The sequence below is a fragment of the Anas acuta genome, chromosome 5 (genome assembly GCF_963932015.1).
Source record: "Anas acuta chromosome 5, bAnaAcu1.1, whole genome shotgun sequence".
NCBI lineage: Eukaryota > Metazoa > Chordata > Aves > Anseriformes > Anatidae > Anas > Anas acuta.
In genome coordinates, this window is record NC_088983.1 from 25,529,238 (window position 1) to 25,547,021 (window position 17,784).

At 36.6% G+C, this 17,784-nt stretch overlaps 1 protein-coding gene across 2 annotated transcripts in view; it reads left to right on the top strand.

Moving 5' to 3' along the window:
• SLC25A21 (solute carrier family 25 member 21) overlaps nucleotides 1-17,784 on the top strand; it is a 249,554-nt gene that overhangs the window by 137,762 nt on the left and 94,008 nt on the right. For both annotated transcript variants that reach the window (XM_068683310.1, XM_068683311.1), the window contains exon 2: nucleotides 1,659-1,707. In XM_068683310.1, the coding sequence (XP_068539411.1) occupies nucleotides 1,659-1,707 (49 nt within the window). The remainder of the gene's footprint in view (nucleotides 1-1,658; nucleotides 1,708-17,784) is intronic.

Consider the following 17,784-nt stretch of genomic DNA (forward strand, 5'->3'; position numbering starts at 1 on the left):
TAGAAGCATTCCAATACTTAAAGGGAATCTACAAGAAAGAGACTCTATCAGGGTGCGTAATGATAGGACAAGGGGTAATGTTTTTAAATTGAAAGAGAATAAGTTTAGATTAGATATTAGGAAGAAATTTGCATAAAGGTGTAGGGGCACTGGAACAAGTTGCCCAGAGTAGCTGTGGGTGCGACATCCTTGGAAGTGTTGAAGAACAAGTGCAATGAGGCTTTGAGCAACTTAGTCTAGCAGCAGGTGTCCCTGCCCATTGCAGGGGCACTGGAACTGAATGGTCTTTAATGTCCCTTCCAACCCAAACCAAATTCTGTGATTCTATAATTCTATGATTAAGATTTTTGGAAGTTTAGCCATGAGTCACGAAAATACACACTCTGTATTACAAGTGGTTTGTAATTATTCTTGCTAAAACAATGAATAAGTGAAACAGATGCTTTGAAACATTATGATCAATATGGTCTTCAGAAACAGTTTTTGCATGTTATACCATTAAATTTCTTACTCTGGATAAAAAGTGACCATGGAAGCTTATTAGTCATAATAAGCTAGGGCACAGAAAATTCAAAGATATGGTCATCTAGTTTCTTGGATGTACAGATACAGTTTTTCTCAGTAGTTCAAAATCCTTTAAAATTTGTGCAGTTGTTTTTGTCACCTCTTTATATTGACAAATCTCAAAATATATATTTTACTGTTATCTTGTTAAATACATGTTCTTCTTGTATGTTTTCTGTTTGAAGTGAGAGTGAAATATAAAATGGACAAGGATGTAGGCAAGCCTAGCAAATGTAAGAAAATGTAGAGAAGCTCAGAAGCTCTCTGAAGAAATGGAAGGTGGCATATGCCATGGAGCAGGAGCAAAATGTGGGTGATAAAATTCTGGACTTCTAATGAGGCGGCAGGTGGGTGGAAAACAGTAATGGAACCAATTTTAAAGCCAGTGGTGGCAGGTGCATAAGGGATTTTCCAGATCTCTTTTTTCCTCAACATTTTCCACTTGCTATCCACACCCTCCACTCCTGAACATGGAAAGTCCCCAGAATGTGAATTGGGGTGATGGGTGGTGAGACAGGAAGGGGAAAAGCCTGGACAGCTCATCAGTGTCAGCTCAAGAGTGGGACAGGATGAAGAACCAGCAAGGCCACAACCCAAATAACCAGCTCAAAAAACAGCTGTTATTTTAATACCAAGTTCATCTGAGCCCCCAGCACTGTGTTTCATAATAACAGTCAGTATCTTTAGGGATTAGTTTTGTACGACAAAGAAGCCAGTGCTAACCTGAACTGCCCTCCTTCACTATTTTCAGCAGTACTTAATATATTTATTTATGATGCCTGTCCAATATGCCTGGTGTTCTTAAGGCAGAAAGCTAAGTAAAAACAATGAATAAAATTATCACATAGCCTATGTCCTCACTTTCCCCACTGCAGTAAACAACTATCACTGGATACACTGTCTAAAATCTCTGAAGGTTCCAATACACTACAGAAAAGTATGTTTAATATATGAGATATTTTAATGCTGTAACATCAAGGATACGTTTAGGTTTTTACTTTACTTTTCAAACTTCAAAAACTATTGGAGTCAATGAAAATTAAACTACTGTTTGTACAAATGCTTATTAGGCCTTTTTTATTATTATTTTATAGGTCTTGTAGAAATTTGCCTGATGCATCCCCTTGATGTAGTGAAAACAAGGTAAGATTCTGCTTGAACATGTTTTGTTGACTCTGGTAGATATCCAGATTAGGAGCTGTCAAAAAATAAAATGCTAGAACTTCAAGTAAGTTAACTTGTGCCTTTAATGGCATTTATATTTACTTACCTGTATCTGCAGCATTTGGCAGTTGGAATTTGAATAGCATAACACATTTCTGATTAGAGGTCATCTAAAGGTGTTAAATATGTTTTCTGACATGTATTTTTAACATTGTAACAAAATCCTTTTATATGAAGAGGGCTACAGTTAAATTCACTTACTATCTGTATCATCTGCAGCAATACTTCTTTAAGTGGGAAATGCCATATTGCCTCCAAAATCATTTTCACTGATTTATGAGAGCTGATATAAATGATAAAAATGGTGAAATGCAGTGTTCCATATTTGCTTTATAAGTTACGTAACTTTGCAATTTTATCTTTTGTCCCTATTTCCTTTTCTGACTATTAGTTTATTTGTGAGCATAAATGATGAAGTGACCTGGAAAATTTGGTCAAATTATTTTTTCAATGTTTTTTATTGAAACTGAAAAATATCAGTTAATAATAGTTGTGTCCTTACCACTAAACTATGTCTCTAAGCACCACATCTATATGTCTTTTGAATACCTCCAGGGATGAAGACTCAACTGCTTACCTGGGCTGCCTGCTCAAATACCATATACCTAGACTTTTGTTTAGGTCTCACTTATCTAAGTGAAAGCATTTCACTGGGAAATGTATCAGATGCCTCTACAAATAGTGAGGAGATCAGTTGTGGTGTTTGGAATATGCTTTAAGCAATATGCTTTAAGTCAATGAGGACTTGATGTTCTAGTTTCAGTCAGCCAACGTTAAGTTAGTTACAGATATATTTTAGCTTATGTTTAAATCACGTTCTGGGGTTTGCCTAAGGCCTTGAGATACTTTTCTGCATCTTGCTTTTTGCAGAAGGAGGCCATCTGTGGTCGTTGCCCCAAAGCATAGGAGAGCAATGGAAGCTCCATCCACATTAACTGCTGCCTGGGTGCAGCAGGTACTCCTTGTTGCTTGGAGTTTGCTCTGAAGACTCTTCTGGATGCCTTCATAATATGGAATACATTGATTCACATAGAAACAATACAACCAGTAGTTTCAACTGGGTCTTCTGTGTGCCCCTCTGAGTACACTGAGACTTTTCAATTAAAATGTGATTTACATATAAAGACTGAAATTAAAGACACTGAAACAAGAGGGTACAAGCAAAACAGATACAAGACCAAACTTATAAGAAAAAAATCTGTCTTGCCTCTCTGTCTCTCCTGTAGTTCTCATAGGATATGCTTTAGTGTCATCATTTTGGCATGTTGTGCTGTAAGAATTCTTTAAATCTCAGGCTGAGTTACCCCTTTCTGTTTTCCTTTGTACTAAACTAGGTGTCGTGTTCTTCCATAGTATAAATGCAGCATCGGTGTTTTACTCCCCATGTCTTTGCTGCCTTTGAGGTTGTCATCCAACCTATCCTCATGCCCCCAGTCTTGGTTCAAAGAACTTAATACTATCCTTACTACCATCCATGATTCAGAACATGCTGCATATCATATATCATAAAAACATTAGTTACGTGTGTTCTGATAAACTGGCAATTAACAGATATACTCTCAGCTTTCTGACAGAAACCAAACTTACAGTGTTAGGATGTTCAGAAGGACAGATTTCCCCATTCTACTCCAGATTTTACTGGTTTTTTTTTTGTTATACTGTATAGAAATATATAGATAGATATACACATTATATATATATGCATTATATATATATATATGTATTATATTTATATGCATTTTATATATATATAATGTATATATATAAAATTCTAATTACATCTGAGATCCAGAAGTGCATAGCATTGAAGAGTGTGAGAGGATGTTTGTGAAGCTTTCTCAATATTTCAAAAAATACATTATAAAAATTATAAAAGTTATAAAAGTTATAAAAATTAAGAGCCCTTTAAACATGAAACCTTAGTCTGTACATAATGGAATTAAAGAAGAAAGAAGAAAAAAAATGGAAGAACAATAGGTGTGTAAAAGAAATCAGATTACAGTTCATGGCAAAAACAATGGGCTGAATCAAGTAAGAAAGACATTAAGCAAATTTCCCTGCCATTGAGTTAACTGCAACTCTTTGCAGAATTGAGCTGTACCCAAGTAATAGCTTTTCTGTGTTCTGGTGGTGCAGATGTGTTCAGAGATATTATACGGATTTCAGTAATTCTGCTGATGTTAGTATTGGCTAGTAGATATAAATATTTACGTCTTGAAAGCCAGTGGCAAAACCAAGAATAAAGTATGTGATCTCATCCACCATTCAGTGTCATGTTCATGCCCCTTCCCTTTGTTTTGCAATGGTCCAAAGTTCTCAAAATTTGCTGTAGCAGGTTAATTTGTGGCCACACACAGGTTCAAGTGAAGAGTTTTTAATTATTAACTTTGAATTTAGAATGGATTGTAATACATTTTCATTTACTTTATTGTTTGGTTTCAGTGTCTCTCAGCACGGCGGTGCACTCACTCTTTTCTAGCATTGAAGAAATGAGAGATAATCCCTCATTTCTTAATCACTTCCAGCTAATTCAGCTAATATATGTTGCTGGGTTTTGGTTTGTTTTTTATTTATTTATTTATCTGTTTATTTATTTATTTATTTTTATGACTAGGTGAAAGGATTTATAAAACCACTATTTGTCGCTTATTTTTTATGATGTTTTTTGAGTTTCCTGCTTTTTTTCTGTTAAGCATTTGTTTGGTGGAAAGTCCCATGGCTTTTTCAAATGAGTGCAATCTTATTTGATCTAAATTAGCATTCTGAAGTTTAGGGAGGATTCCAGAGGCTCACATCTAGTGGATTTGTAGCTCAGGATCATAGCTTGGTTGTTATAATTTTTTTGTGTGTGTATGTTTTTAATAAAAAATTGGAGAAATGAAAGTTCCTGTCAAAGATTATTTTGAAACCCTGGAAAATGGTTTGGCTCTTTTGTGACAACATTTTGCAATATCTTTCCTGTGTTTAGTAATTTTCTATTATTTTACAGTAACAATCCTTGACTTCTGTATTCATAACACATATCAGAAAAGGAATAACATACAGATATAAATGCATTTTTATAAACCACAGACAAGCAAAATGCTTAATAGACTGTTGTTTGTTTGTTTGTTTCTTAATAGGCATTGGAAAATAATTTTATTTTGTTATCTATCAGAACACCAAACATCACTGTTTTCAGAAATTCATGTAAGTGACCTGGCTAAATAGAGATAATTTATAATCCATTGTTTTAGCCCTATGAATCTCAATTCTTCTTTGAAATAAAGCTCTCTTCTCGATTAGAAAAGATATTGGTATAGTTTCTGATGAGACGCTATTCAAATATTTGTGCTATATTTGTTAGTCTCTCAATATGACAGAAACTTTTTGTTAGCTGTTTTATTTACCAGTTACCCTTAAGATTAATTTACTGATCTGTAGATTAAATAAATCTCCATTTTTGTCATCCTAATTATGAGCAAGTTTTACAGGACTTGGTAAGCATTTGTGTCTGCGTATGTACGAGCAGGGAGAGCAGTAGCAAGTAAGATCTCTCTGGTACAGACACAGTCAAGACACGGAAGGTTCATTTTTTTAATTAAGAAGCCTATATGGTCTCTCTTTACTGGAAAGAGAATAGAAAAGTGTCTTAGTCTGGTTTTGCTTATTTTCAAACCCTTTTGTTTTCTTACATCTAATGTGGGCTGTAATGTCATTCATTAGACTTACAAAAGGATGATAAAAGGTATTCTAGATCATGATACGTAGGACAAAACATTGTCATACATATACATGTTACTTTTATATTAAAATTAGCAGAGTACTTTTCCACCTAGAGTTTAACATTTGGCCCTACTGGCATATGTTTTGGTTCAAGCAAACATGCAAAATTCATAAATTAATAGCCTTTTACTGACAAAAAAATTATACTTGTGCAATAGCTCACAGGAGCAGTTGCAGAGCAAAAGGGAGAGAATTACAGAAGTAGAGGGAAAGCTGATTCTGTTTGAGGGATCAATCAGGCAAACCTGACTGGAGGATGTCACTGTGACTTCAGGTTATGCCTTTATGTGTTCCCATAGCTTTGAACACCTTCAAGTTTTAGGCAGGAAAAAAAAAAAAAAAAAAAAAAAAAAAAAAAAGACATAAAACTGACATTTTCAGGAGCCTACTAACTTCCAAACTACCTACACTGGCATATAATTTTCCTTGCTATTACATTTTATCATCTCTAAAATCCATGCAGCCAAGAGAGATACTGCAAAATTAGAATTTATAAATCCTATGACCAGAAATAAATTTTTTCTCAGGTTTAAAAGTTGGTTACCTTTACGTGTGCCTCCTCTTTTTCATTAATCAACAATATTTATATATCTGAATTTTTGTCACTTCGCTGTTCATGAAAACAAATTTCAAAGTTGCTAGTGCAAGTATTCATAAATATTGTGAAGCATATATTGAAATGGAAATACTCATTTTGGATGTGGCTCAGTATTCTTTAGTTAGGAAATGGAAACCATATTTTGTAACTCTTTTTAACAATTGTATCTACATGACAGAATATAATAGAAAACGCAGATGAAGAAATGTGTGATTAAATGCTTTGAAATAATAAAGAAAAAGTAACAAGATATCACTGAAAATTTTAAAATACATAAGGCATCTAAAAAGATTTGCGTCTGAAGGTCCTGTGAACAAAAATATTTTTATATGGATTAGATGAATTGTTTACTTCTCTCTTTCATTTTGTCAGCAATTTGACATAACTATACATTTTGAGACAAATATTTAAAAGAAAGATGTTTTCTCTCACGTCATACTAATACAAAATTATGCTCCAGATCTGTGGTGAATTCAGTGGAAATATATTAGTTCATACCCCTTGAAAATTAAGGGGTTTTAATTCTACACAACATATTCGGATAGTGGTAAATGTTATTGTAAGCCAACTACCATTTAAAGGGTTTGGAGTCTAATTATTGTTTAAAGAAAGCCATCAAGATAACTTGTATCATTACAAATTAAACATATTCAAGAGGCAATGTTTTAAAGCTTTTCTGCTTAATTCAAATAATGACATGTCCAGATACTTTTAATTTTTTATTCTTTATTTAAATAGTCTCTTCTATTTTTTGACTTGTGTCTTCATAATGTGGCCTCACATTGGGATGGATGTGTGCAAATTGGAAAACAAAGCCCAAGAGACATTCCTACAAAATCTCTTACATGTTTCTCAGGAGAATATGTTACTTGTTTTCCTGATCAACCTAGTGTACAACCGTGTTATTTTTCTTAAAGCTGTTTCCCACCTTTGGTAGAATCTGGGAAAAATATGTTGCTACTACTGTAATGCCTTTTTACATAGTTCAGCATTAGAGCAGGATCTTTATTGAACTGATTTTCCGTCTTTTTTGTGATCCAGAATATCAGCATTAGAAAATAAGGCCAATAATTCACCTTAGAAAGTTTAGAGAAAGTTTTCCTCTAGTCATGATCAAGATTTTATGGTTTGCCACTCTTTCTACAACAATCCAGACCAACATCATGGATCTAAAGCCCTGAATTTAGAAAAGAATTTGGGATCTGAGTCCAAATTTGAACTCTGCAGTACAGACCCATTTCTAGTTAGCAACTGTTCTGCTGATTTGTGTGTGTGTTTATCCATTTTGTTCCTTTGTTCCAATTCTGTCATTTTGGTCTTATTAAAAAAGTTCAGCTTACTACATGTGTTTCCGATCTCATTCCATCTGTTGTTTTGCAAGAGCTACTTCCTTTATATCATTAATTCCTCTTTGATTTCTGGTCCTTTTTGTTTAAGTGAGCAGTAGTGGAGCCTGTTTCTTAAAAAACATGGTTTAAGGAAGAGTTCATTTTCCTTATACAACGTTACCGTTTCCAAATGATCATAGCTGACTTGGTTCACATCATGCTGTGTTAAGTTCATGTTACTTCATGTAGTGTGCTTTAACTACATTCATAATAGTTTTAAGCATAAATAGTCTTCCTGTCCTGGGAAAGTTATCAGAATACCAAACAATTCCATATTCTGTTCTTGGGTTGAAACCTCAGAAGACTACTATAAAAACAATTAAATTTGGCCAATGAAACACTTCATTTAATTAATTCTGACTTTTGGAAATGTTCACTTAAAATTCTTCTTTTATTTATTTTTTTATCCAGAAAAACAGCAGTTTGGGATTGAAAATGTTGAAAACGGAGAACAACCACTATCATCTAAAAATGTACATAAAAATATCAGCAAACTGATTGTTTCCTGATAAAAGTTTTTTTTAAGGTTGTCGTTTGTTGTTGTTTTCATTTGGGGGAAAAATATAAAAATAATCCCTGACCAAATCAAATTAATATCTTTATTTCAACTAAATATCAAGGCTTTTCTCTGGGATTAGTCTTACTTGATTTATCAGTGGCTTTCGGCACAATTGTTCATACGGTCTGTGCGTTTTGTAGCTGATGTAGCTGTACTCTATTTTTGGCATTTGAATTTCAGCATTTTAATGCTTTGAATATTTCCTTACAGACCCAAGTTTTGTATAATAAGAACTTATCTCAAGTTTACAATGATTTGGATGTGATGTGATCCAGGAGTCAGTAATTTGCCCTTTGTTTTCCTTCTACATACAAACTGTTAGGAATTAATAAAGGCATACAGGCTAATAATTCCAGCTGGATGTACTATTCCAATTTAAATCCTTCCCTAACTTAAACAACAATATCGATGTGCACTGTTAAACAGATGCTCTGATTTGCAGTGATTTGTGTTATGTTTATTATTAATTATTACTATTATATTTTTTTATTTTATTTTATTTTATTTTATTTTTTATTTTATTTTTATTCGTAGGCATACCATATGTATGTTTTATAAAGACTATTGAGATTCTTTGGGATAAAAAGAACTGTAGAAACATATCATCATCTCCTCATGTGATACTGTGCCATTTGTGGTCAAACTGCAAAAGTGCTTAACAGTATCTCTATTTCAAATCAGCATTGATTTTTGTAAAAACTATAACATAGTGTTTCTTGATTTTAGAATAAGCTTATCACTGCTGTTAGAAACTGAATGTTCGTGTGTCAGCAAAATAGACTGTCGGAGCTCTCTTCTGAAGCTTTTCCATAGTATTTATTGAACATTCTGACATTTACTGTGTATTTTTATGAACTTTAGGTGCTTTCTTAAGAAACTGAAATCCCATGAAATAGTCATTTCCATTTTACAGAGCAGCACAATGATATACCTTTTAAGTTATGTGTTATCCATGCCATTACACTGGCCATACAACAACAACCCTATTTTTTGACTCACTTGAGAGATATAACCATGAAATTTCTAACACCTGCCAAATAAGCCATATCAACCCTGACCATGCTCAAGATAGTGGATTAATATCTATCTCCCTTTTAAAGAATTCTTTCCCTGTTTCTAAGGATGGTAGGGGAATAAAATTTAAAAAAAAAAAATAGATATCTAGATATTAGCTATCTAGACTGGTGTGCAGCTGGTCAGTCTCTTACACTAGAAGGAAGAGAAGTGAGGGAAGTGGTCTGTGTGCAGGAGGTAAATGGGTAAATGCTGAGACTGTCCTAGGAGGATTAAGGAGAGAGGCAGCAGCAGATGTGGGAATGAGCTTCTCAGGAGTGGAATCAAGCCGACAGTCTCCCACAGAGAGCAAATGAGAAAGAATGCCTGAGGAAGAGCCAGGACTGACAAGAGGAAATGTCTGATGGCATATTGCACATTTTCTTTTCAGACCAGTAGGTGTGTAAGGTATATGTTGGATTTCTGGAAGGAAGCTGGATCATAGATGACTTGGAGTGGCCTTAGTGCTCTTCAACATGTAGTCTGTATTTTTGTTGCAGATTTTTGTTTGGGTTCATCTTTCTGTCTGTCCTTTTACACATCCCAAGCACAGCTCTGTTTTGTAGAATGCTTTACAAATGATTCCTTGTGCAGGCAATCTGAGGAAATCATACTAAAAGATATACCAAATATTATTCATCCTACTAGTGACCAGGCTTTTGACTATGGACATATGCCAAATGTAAACATGCATTTGTGCTTTTCACAATTTTATGCTTGTTCTGCTTTTCATCTGATTTCGACAGTGAACTAAAATAGTTCATTTCAGGTCCCCTTAATTTGTGTTTTGCTTTCCTTCTGATGCCATAACACAATACTCTTTCTGTGTTTTGATTTCCACTACTTACAACCATCAGGTACCAGCTTCATGTAAACAATTCCTGGCAGCTACATGGGCAGAACTTGTAATATGACAAGAGCCTGAGGGTTTCCCTTCCCTAATCTACATATATTGTATTTACATCTTAAAAAAAAAAAAAAAATTGATTGTGCTGGTACAGTATCTTCCTTAGTAGAAAAAGGAAAGTTTCTTGATGGTTAAGATCACTAGCAGTGGCAAAAACTGCAGTTGATTAGCTGTGTCTTCGTGATGCAGTTTCAAGAGGGTGGTATGGACTGTATTTTATGATTTCATGGGCTGCACATTGTGCAATCCTGGTTTAAATCCAGGAAAGCTCTGAATTTTTTCCTTCCCTTTGTTTTTATTTTAATTTTATGAAAATATTTCCTTCCATAACATAAGACTACAGATAACCCTCTTCCAGGCAGAGGAGGCAAATGTGACAGAAGAGTTCCAAAACTGTAACTATAGATAAGAGCCACGTCATGGATTACTGATATGTTGGAATAATTCTTCTTTTGTAGCACTATCTACTGGGAAGAGAAAGAAAAGCAAGAGAACCAAGGACTAAATGTCTTCCGAAATATGCTCGTTGTACAGTTGGCTGCTTCTCTAGGTAGAACCTACCAAAGAAATAAGAGAGGTGTAGAGTTGTTTAGATTCTCTTTATGGTATCTCAAGATTTATACAGATATAAGAATGGATACATGCATCAGAGATCATGACAAACATGAAATTCTGTTTTAAACATTTTGGATATGGGGACCAACTGGGGTCAGGCTAAGAGGTCTGAAAAAATATATTCATATTTGTACAGAAAATACCCTGTAGTGTTATATTATGTTTTATGGTTTGCATTAAACAACAGATGTGTTTAATTATTTTATTTATGTAGATTCCCATAGCCTCGGGATATGCTATTCTATTGCTGTTAAAAAAAAAAAATCTAAATTATCATAATGTGCTAATATACCTTCTTTGAGCTACATAAATTGCTTAACTCAAATGGTGAGAAAGAAATAATGTTAGATTCTTAGCACTCAATGTAATGTGGACTATTCTGTACAACATTTATGAATCTGATTTTTTCATTTTGGACATGGAAGACCTATTTGCCTATTTATCTACTAGTTCATAGTAATGAGGAATGATACCAAAAACTGCTAGAGGCAATTTTGACCAGGACAGTGTAACCAGCACTTAAATTCACGGCAAGTTTCCAAATGAGGTGTTACAGTCTGCATCCATGACATCCCTCCTGTCACTGCTGTACCAGCACTCAGAAATTCCCATCCCAGTGCTCCTCTCCTCTCCTCTCCTCTCCTCTCCTCTCCTCTCCTCTCCTCTCCTCTCCTCTCCTCTCCTCTCCTCTCCTCTCCTCTCCTCTCCTCTCCTCTCCTCTCCTCTCCTCTCCTCTCCTCTCCTCTCCTCTCCTCTCCTCTCCTCTCCTCTCCTCTCCTCTCCGCTCCTCTCCGCTCCTCTCCGCTCCTCTCCGCTCCTCTCCTCTCCTCTCCGCTCCTCTCCGCTCCGCTCCTCTCCGCTCCTCTCCGCTCCCCTCCGCTCCCCTCCCCTCCCCTCCGCTCCCCTCCCCTCCCCTCCCCTCCCCTCCCCTCCCCTCCCCTCCCGCTCCCCTCCCGCTCCCGCTCCCTCTTGTCCTTCCATCTCACCCACATCCCTAGCATGGAAGTGGCTCCCAGGCCATGGAGCTGGGTTTGTCCTCTTCTTCCCAGCTTTCTTATGCCTGGTACTGGAGGCATTCCTAATTATACTCTCCTTCCCCTCTAACTTCTGCTCTTGTTCAGAGATCCTTGGTTCTGTTAGCTGCTTGGTCCTGAACCACAGCTGGTTTCCAGCCTATTTTAAAGTGTGCCGGGTGACAAGTGCCTTCTAATTCTCTTTGGTGGCTCCTGCATAGCCTACTAGCTCTCAAGCCAGGAAGTATTTTCTAGGGTTCAAATGTTTCCATTATGCAATTTCATCCCTAACAACTACCTATACCCCCTTTACTCTACATTGTTCCATTTTCCTTTTATTTATTGCCTTTAGACATGCCCCCATTTTCTTTTCCTAAGCCTAAATTAGGGTAGACAATCAAAGAAGCTCTTTACATAATCTTCCCTCTGTGTCAATCCTGTATTTAAAGAATACAGTCAAGTGAAACCATGAGGGATGGAGTGGTATGAGAGCAAGAGCAGAAAGCAGAAAGTAGAGGGCTAGGAGGTGATAAAGTACATGGGGTTCTATTTACAAGAAAAATATGTGCTGAAAATAAGTATTTAAAATGGGAATTGGGGAGTGGAAATGACCAGATGTTAGCATAGTTAAAAAAGTAGTCTGGAGACAAAGAAATGGGATAGTTTTAAATATGTATGTATTTTTAAGTGATATTTAAAATAAGGATTAAGCAGCTGGGAAAGGTTACACAGGCTACAAGTTGGAGACACCTATGGTATACATAAGACTTTTTTTATAACAATCTAACAAAGCAGCTGGGTGAGTTATTAGCAGATGTTAATGATTTGTCACTGGTATAAAACATTAAGATCACGTTCAGGGGTAGAACGTGGTCATGCCTGATTTCTCCGTGGACAAAAATTTTGCATTAGACCATTGTCATGCCTGATTTCTAACCATGAATGGAACATGCCTAAAACAAAACAAGGAAGGAAACCCCCTTCCCCCTCCCCCCCCCCCCTTTTCTGGGAAGGGAAGGGAAGGGAAGGGAAGGGAAGGGAAGGGAAGGGAAGGGAAGGGAAGGGAAGGGAAGGGAAGGGAAGGGAAGGGAAGGGAAGGGAAGGGAAGGGAAGGGAAGGGAAGGGAAGGGAAGGGAAGGGAAGGGAAGGGAAGGGAAGGGAAGGGAAGGGAAGGGAAGGGAAGGTGAAAGAAAAAAGGAAGCTATGCTTACTTTTCTCATTATTTAATCATATAGTAAAATGAGTGAGAGATCATTTAAGTATGGAAAATCCCTATTTAACATTTTAATTTACAATAAACATAAAAGCAATTTTCTACCTCTTTACATTTGTTTTTTTCTTACTTGTATTTGCATTAGCTTTTAGAGGCAAAGAATATGAGAGACTAAAACTGTGTATGTTGGAAGAACAGTCTAACTGTAGCAATGCCAACAATTCTGTCAGAGAAGCTGGCCATTAATACTGTATTTAAGTATGTCCTTAAAATAACTACATTAGGCCAATAAGTGCCAAGTAAATCTATAAATAAATAGAGAGATAATATCTTTATGAACTATGCTTTTTGTATGTTTTTACGAGCAGATGCACCAGTGTGTATTCTAGGTCTAGAGGGGGTTTTGAAAAACAAGAGTCTTCATGTTGAGTAGGCTGCAAGTTAAATACCATCTTCAAAATAGTCTTGGCACAATAGAGCTGTCTTTTGAATTTATTTCTTAGGAGGAAGAAAGGGGAAAAAACGGAAATATTTGCAAGTTCTTAACTGCTGCAATGTTGTAGTAAACTGATGACTCCCTGGTGAGAAACAGAGGGTTAGACTGTGCTTTTACAACCAGAGTTGAGCTGGGGGCAGAGCTCAGCAGCACCAGCTCAAGAGCAGCACACAGAAGGGATTGTGCCTCAGAGGGGCAGTGAGCTGCCTGGTGTTCCCTTAGCCCTGACAGGCTGTTGATCCATAGCAGTATTAACTTCTTGTAACTGCAAAAGACGCTGCCATACCTCATCCTTTGTGAGAAGGGAGCTATACCTCTGAGTGCTACATGTGGTACTATCCATCTAATATCTACTCAGATGTTAACTTTACCTGTAGCAACTTAGATCAAGTTGGTTTCTCACAGGAGGCAAGTTGGATACTTCTTTAGCACATTAGTGAGCTGAATCAGCTTGACACAAGAATCAGATGAGTGGCAGTGGCAGTACAAGGGAGGAAGAAGGACAAGAGAAAAGTGCCTGCGGGATGGGAAAAGTGCCTGTAAACAGCAGCAAATCTTTATGACAGAAACCTCTATCCTGTCTCATGACACTTTCCCTGAGTGACTCAGCCATAAACTGGAAGGTTCAAATTAAATAGTTCTGAGATTGCTAAAATGGAATACAAATTAGGAAAGGAAAAACAGAAAGGGAATTTTTTTTTTTTGACATTTTTTGTATCCTAGAAAAAACTAAGAAAAGGCATATTTAATTTGAAGATGTGTTTCCCCAATACTTTAAGGTCAATTATTTTGGAATTACTTTCATCCCCTTGATACTTACACTGTCATGCAGTGACAGTATCAGCAGGGACAGTGGAAAATTGATCAGTTAACCACTTTTTGGTTTTCTTTTTTGCCAGCTTGTTTTCCCAAATTGCTTCTTCATACTGTTGTGTAACAGGCAATACCAGGCCAGAAAAGGTGGCAACGTGCACAGGGTGTCAGTGGCAACCACCAATCCATATGCTAAAAGTATACATGAAAGGCATATGTGTATACACTGTCATGAGGGTGGAGTGTAATGTTACAATTAACTTTGTGAAAGGGCGATCTGACATCGAGCAAGTTAGTCCTGTTTATGGTTCTCTGCTACCCAACTCCCTTCCCATACCCCTGTATGTGGTATGTTCCCACTTTTCCCTTACATCAGATCTAGCAGTTGCAAAACTTCAGGAAAAGTTGATTCAGCTTGCTGGTATGTCAGAAAATTAAACTATAAAAAATAACTTGTTTTCTGGTGGCTGCATACCATTAGATCAGCTCAGTTGTAATGCAAAAATGCATCCTAGTCACAATGTATATGCATTTGTTTAGTACATCTCTAAGTTAAATAAGAACTTTTATTTCCGTTGCCTTTTTTTCCCGTCTTGTCTGATAGCAAATATTTCATAGTGTTATATCTTCACTTAGAACATCCCAGTCAGGATGGATAAAAATGTTGAGTTCCACTACAGGGGGAATAATAATAATGCAAGTCTGTTAGATAGGTAAAAGGCTTTCTAATTTAGCCCCTGGAGGGTGAATTTTTAAATGCATCATTTTCATTTTCCTTGGTCTTCTCTTTCTTTTTATCTGAATTGTTTTATTATCTGAACAATTTGACATATCTAAGAACTGAAACAGCTGCAAACTCCATTGTTATACAGATAATGCATGTATGGTGTATGTCTCATGAAATTTAGGTATATACTGAAATTTAGTATTCGATTTCATAGATGGGAAGCTCCAATTTTACAGTTAATTGTTCTAAAAGGACAAGGTGCATTTTTTCCTCCATGTCAGCACCCCTCCTTGTACAAGCTGTAGACCTTATTGTAGTTTTCCATGGGCCTATACAAAACTCCATTCCTAAGAGAAGACTAATTTACCAAAAATGGCACAGTTTTTGATGAATTTGTGAATTGAATCAGCTTATAGAAGGATTCAGTGAGGCTCAGAATTACCACAGGAGAAGGAGCAGGACCACATAGCAAATGGGGAGAAGGAACTGAGGATGAAAACCCTTTTTTGTTTGTTTGCATGTTTTTGTTGTTTTCTTAGGTGAACTTTTAGATCAGTTCAACTGTTCACGGAACAGCTTAAGTCAGAGGCATCAAACCATCTAAATCAGGAGTAAATTAATTCCTGTTCTTCAGTGTACTATTTTTCAGCTTGCAATATTTAATTCATGTCTAAATACTTTGCCAAATTTGAATGAATAAAGGATTCCTGAAGTTGCCTGTTAATAAAATTGTGCAATTTTAAAATATCTAGAAGTTATAGCCATAAGAAATTACTGCACATTACAAAAAGCTCTTGACTTTTTTGTGAAACATGTAATTAGGGTTGAAATTTCATATTAAAGCTTCAGCAGATATAATTCATGGCTACTAAAAGGAGCCTTGCATTCCCTCTCATGCCAGCCCTGGCAGATTCAGCTTTCTAACTTGGTTAAAAACTAATTAAACAGAAAACAAACTAACAAACAAATGACATAGAACAAACTGTCTAGTAAAAGGTAAGTGTAATTGGAGAGGGATGAAAAAGGAATTAAACTGGGAGACCTCTCTCTCCAGGTATAGGTGTGAGTTCTTCAATCAACTCCACCGAACAGTGTGAAAAACATGGAACATGAAGGTCTGTCCTACTAGGAAGTAAACCTGGACACTGGAATAAGTTTGAAATCATACATAAACCTTGTTCCCATAGTTCCGTGCTGTCACAAAGGAGAGAGCAAGGACAGAGTTAAGAAGATTCTTGAGTTCTTGGATCATGGACCCTTGAAGTCTGGAGAGAATATATACTTGTCATCTTGCTGTACACTAGCGTAATTGTCCTTTATTGACCATTGGCAAGAATTAGATATTAAGATGGATGTCCTTCTGATCCCTTATACATATTATTAGCACAAAAATAATTGAGTCTAACTTCTCCAGGAATTAGGGTTTTGTCATTGCAGCAAGATTGTGCTGTGATTGACCCTTCTAATAGGTGTTTGTAGAGGCAAAAATCTGGACTCCTAACTATCTTCATAGTGGATCTTAGTGACTTTCTGGATATACTTTCTTTACTATAAGGGTGGTGAGGCACTGGAAGAGGTTGCCCAGAGAAGCTGTGGATGCCCCATCCCTAGAATTGTTAAAGGCCAAGTTGGATGGGCCTTTGAGCCACCTGGCCTGGTGGGAGGTGTTCCTGCCCTTGGCAGAGGGTTGGAAGTAAGTGATCTTTAAGGACCCTTCCAACCCAAATAATTCTATGATTCTATGAAGTAACATACAGGGACATGCAAGGACATATGTGACATAGGTGCCTGTGAAAACAGGGATTGAATGCACTGACTCAGCCAGCTTCTTTTGGTCCAGGGTTTGACTTACATGAAAAGTCATCAGAAAAGTAATAAAAGAACGATGATGACTGTATCATACTCGCATGTGTTCTGAATAACATGAAAACCATCTCATCCATTAGCAACAAGGTAATCCCAGAGAAAATCCCACCTGTGAAACAAAGTTAATAGTACCAGATATCTTCAACTCACTCTGCTTCAGAAGCTACTACATCACAAAACCATTCCCTGATTATCCAAACAATTAATATTTGCTAAGATACATGAATTGAAAGTCTGAACACAATTCTGCAGTGAGATTATAACTACTTGCTGACTTTGCAGCCTTTATAGAAATGTATACAGTAGAAATATGTAGATATGTTGAAGGGGGAGGGAAAAGTATTATTCTTGTCTTTTTATGCTATTCTGATGGCTCAAGGGACCTTGAGGGAAATTTTGGCACTGGAAAAATTTCTTAATGGAACAGAAATCCATAGGTGGTATAGAGGTGAATTAATGACTCTACTTCACCTGTTCCTCACAAACTCTTATATGGGAATAGGTAATTCTGGAAAGAAGTCAATGGTCACAATGTCTTTTATACTCCAGCTTTTTGTGGCTGCCAGGACATACCCTTGTGACTAATAGGAATTCAGCATCAATTAGAACAACTCCCAAAGTTGTGCTACGTGTGCTGAGGCTAACACAGTTCCACCATTCTTGGCTTCCCAATTGCAATGGAACTATGAGAAACAGCTTTGAAAATCTTGGCCCATGGTCCTTCCTCCCACTTAGTCACATTGCTTAAGGATAATGTAAACTTCAGTCTGGAGTGACAAACCATAAAACTGGTACAGCACTAGACCAATTCACAGGTGCCCTTGGAGGACGTAATTTGTGTAGTTGCATCAAATTTCAATTGATGTGAATAGCCAGGAGCCTTTGGAAAGAGGTTGTTTTCCTATCTGCAAAATAACATTAACATGAAATCCATTTCAGAGTCCTGTGGCTCTGAATAATGTTGCATACAGCCTGTGTGGGTG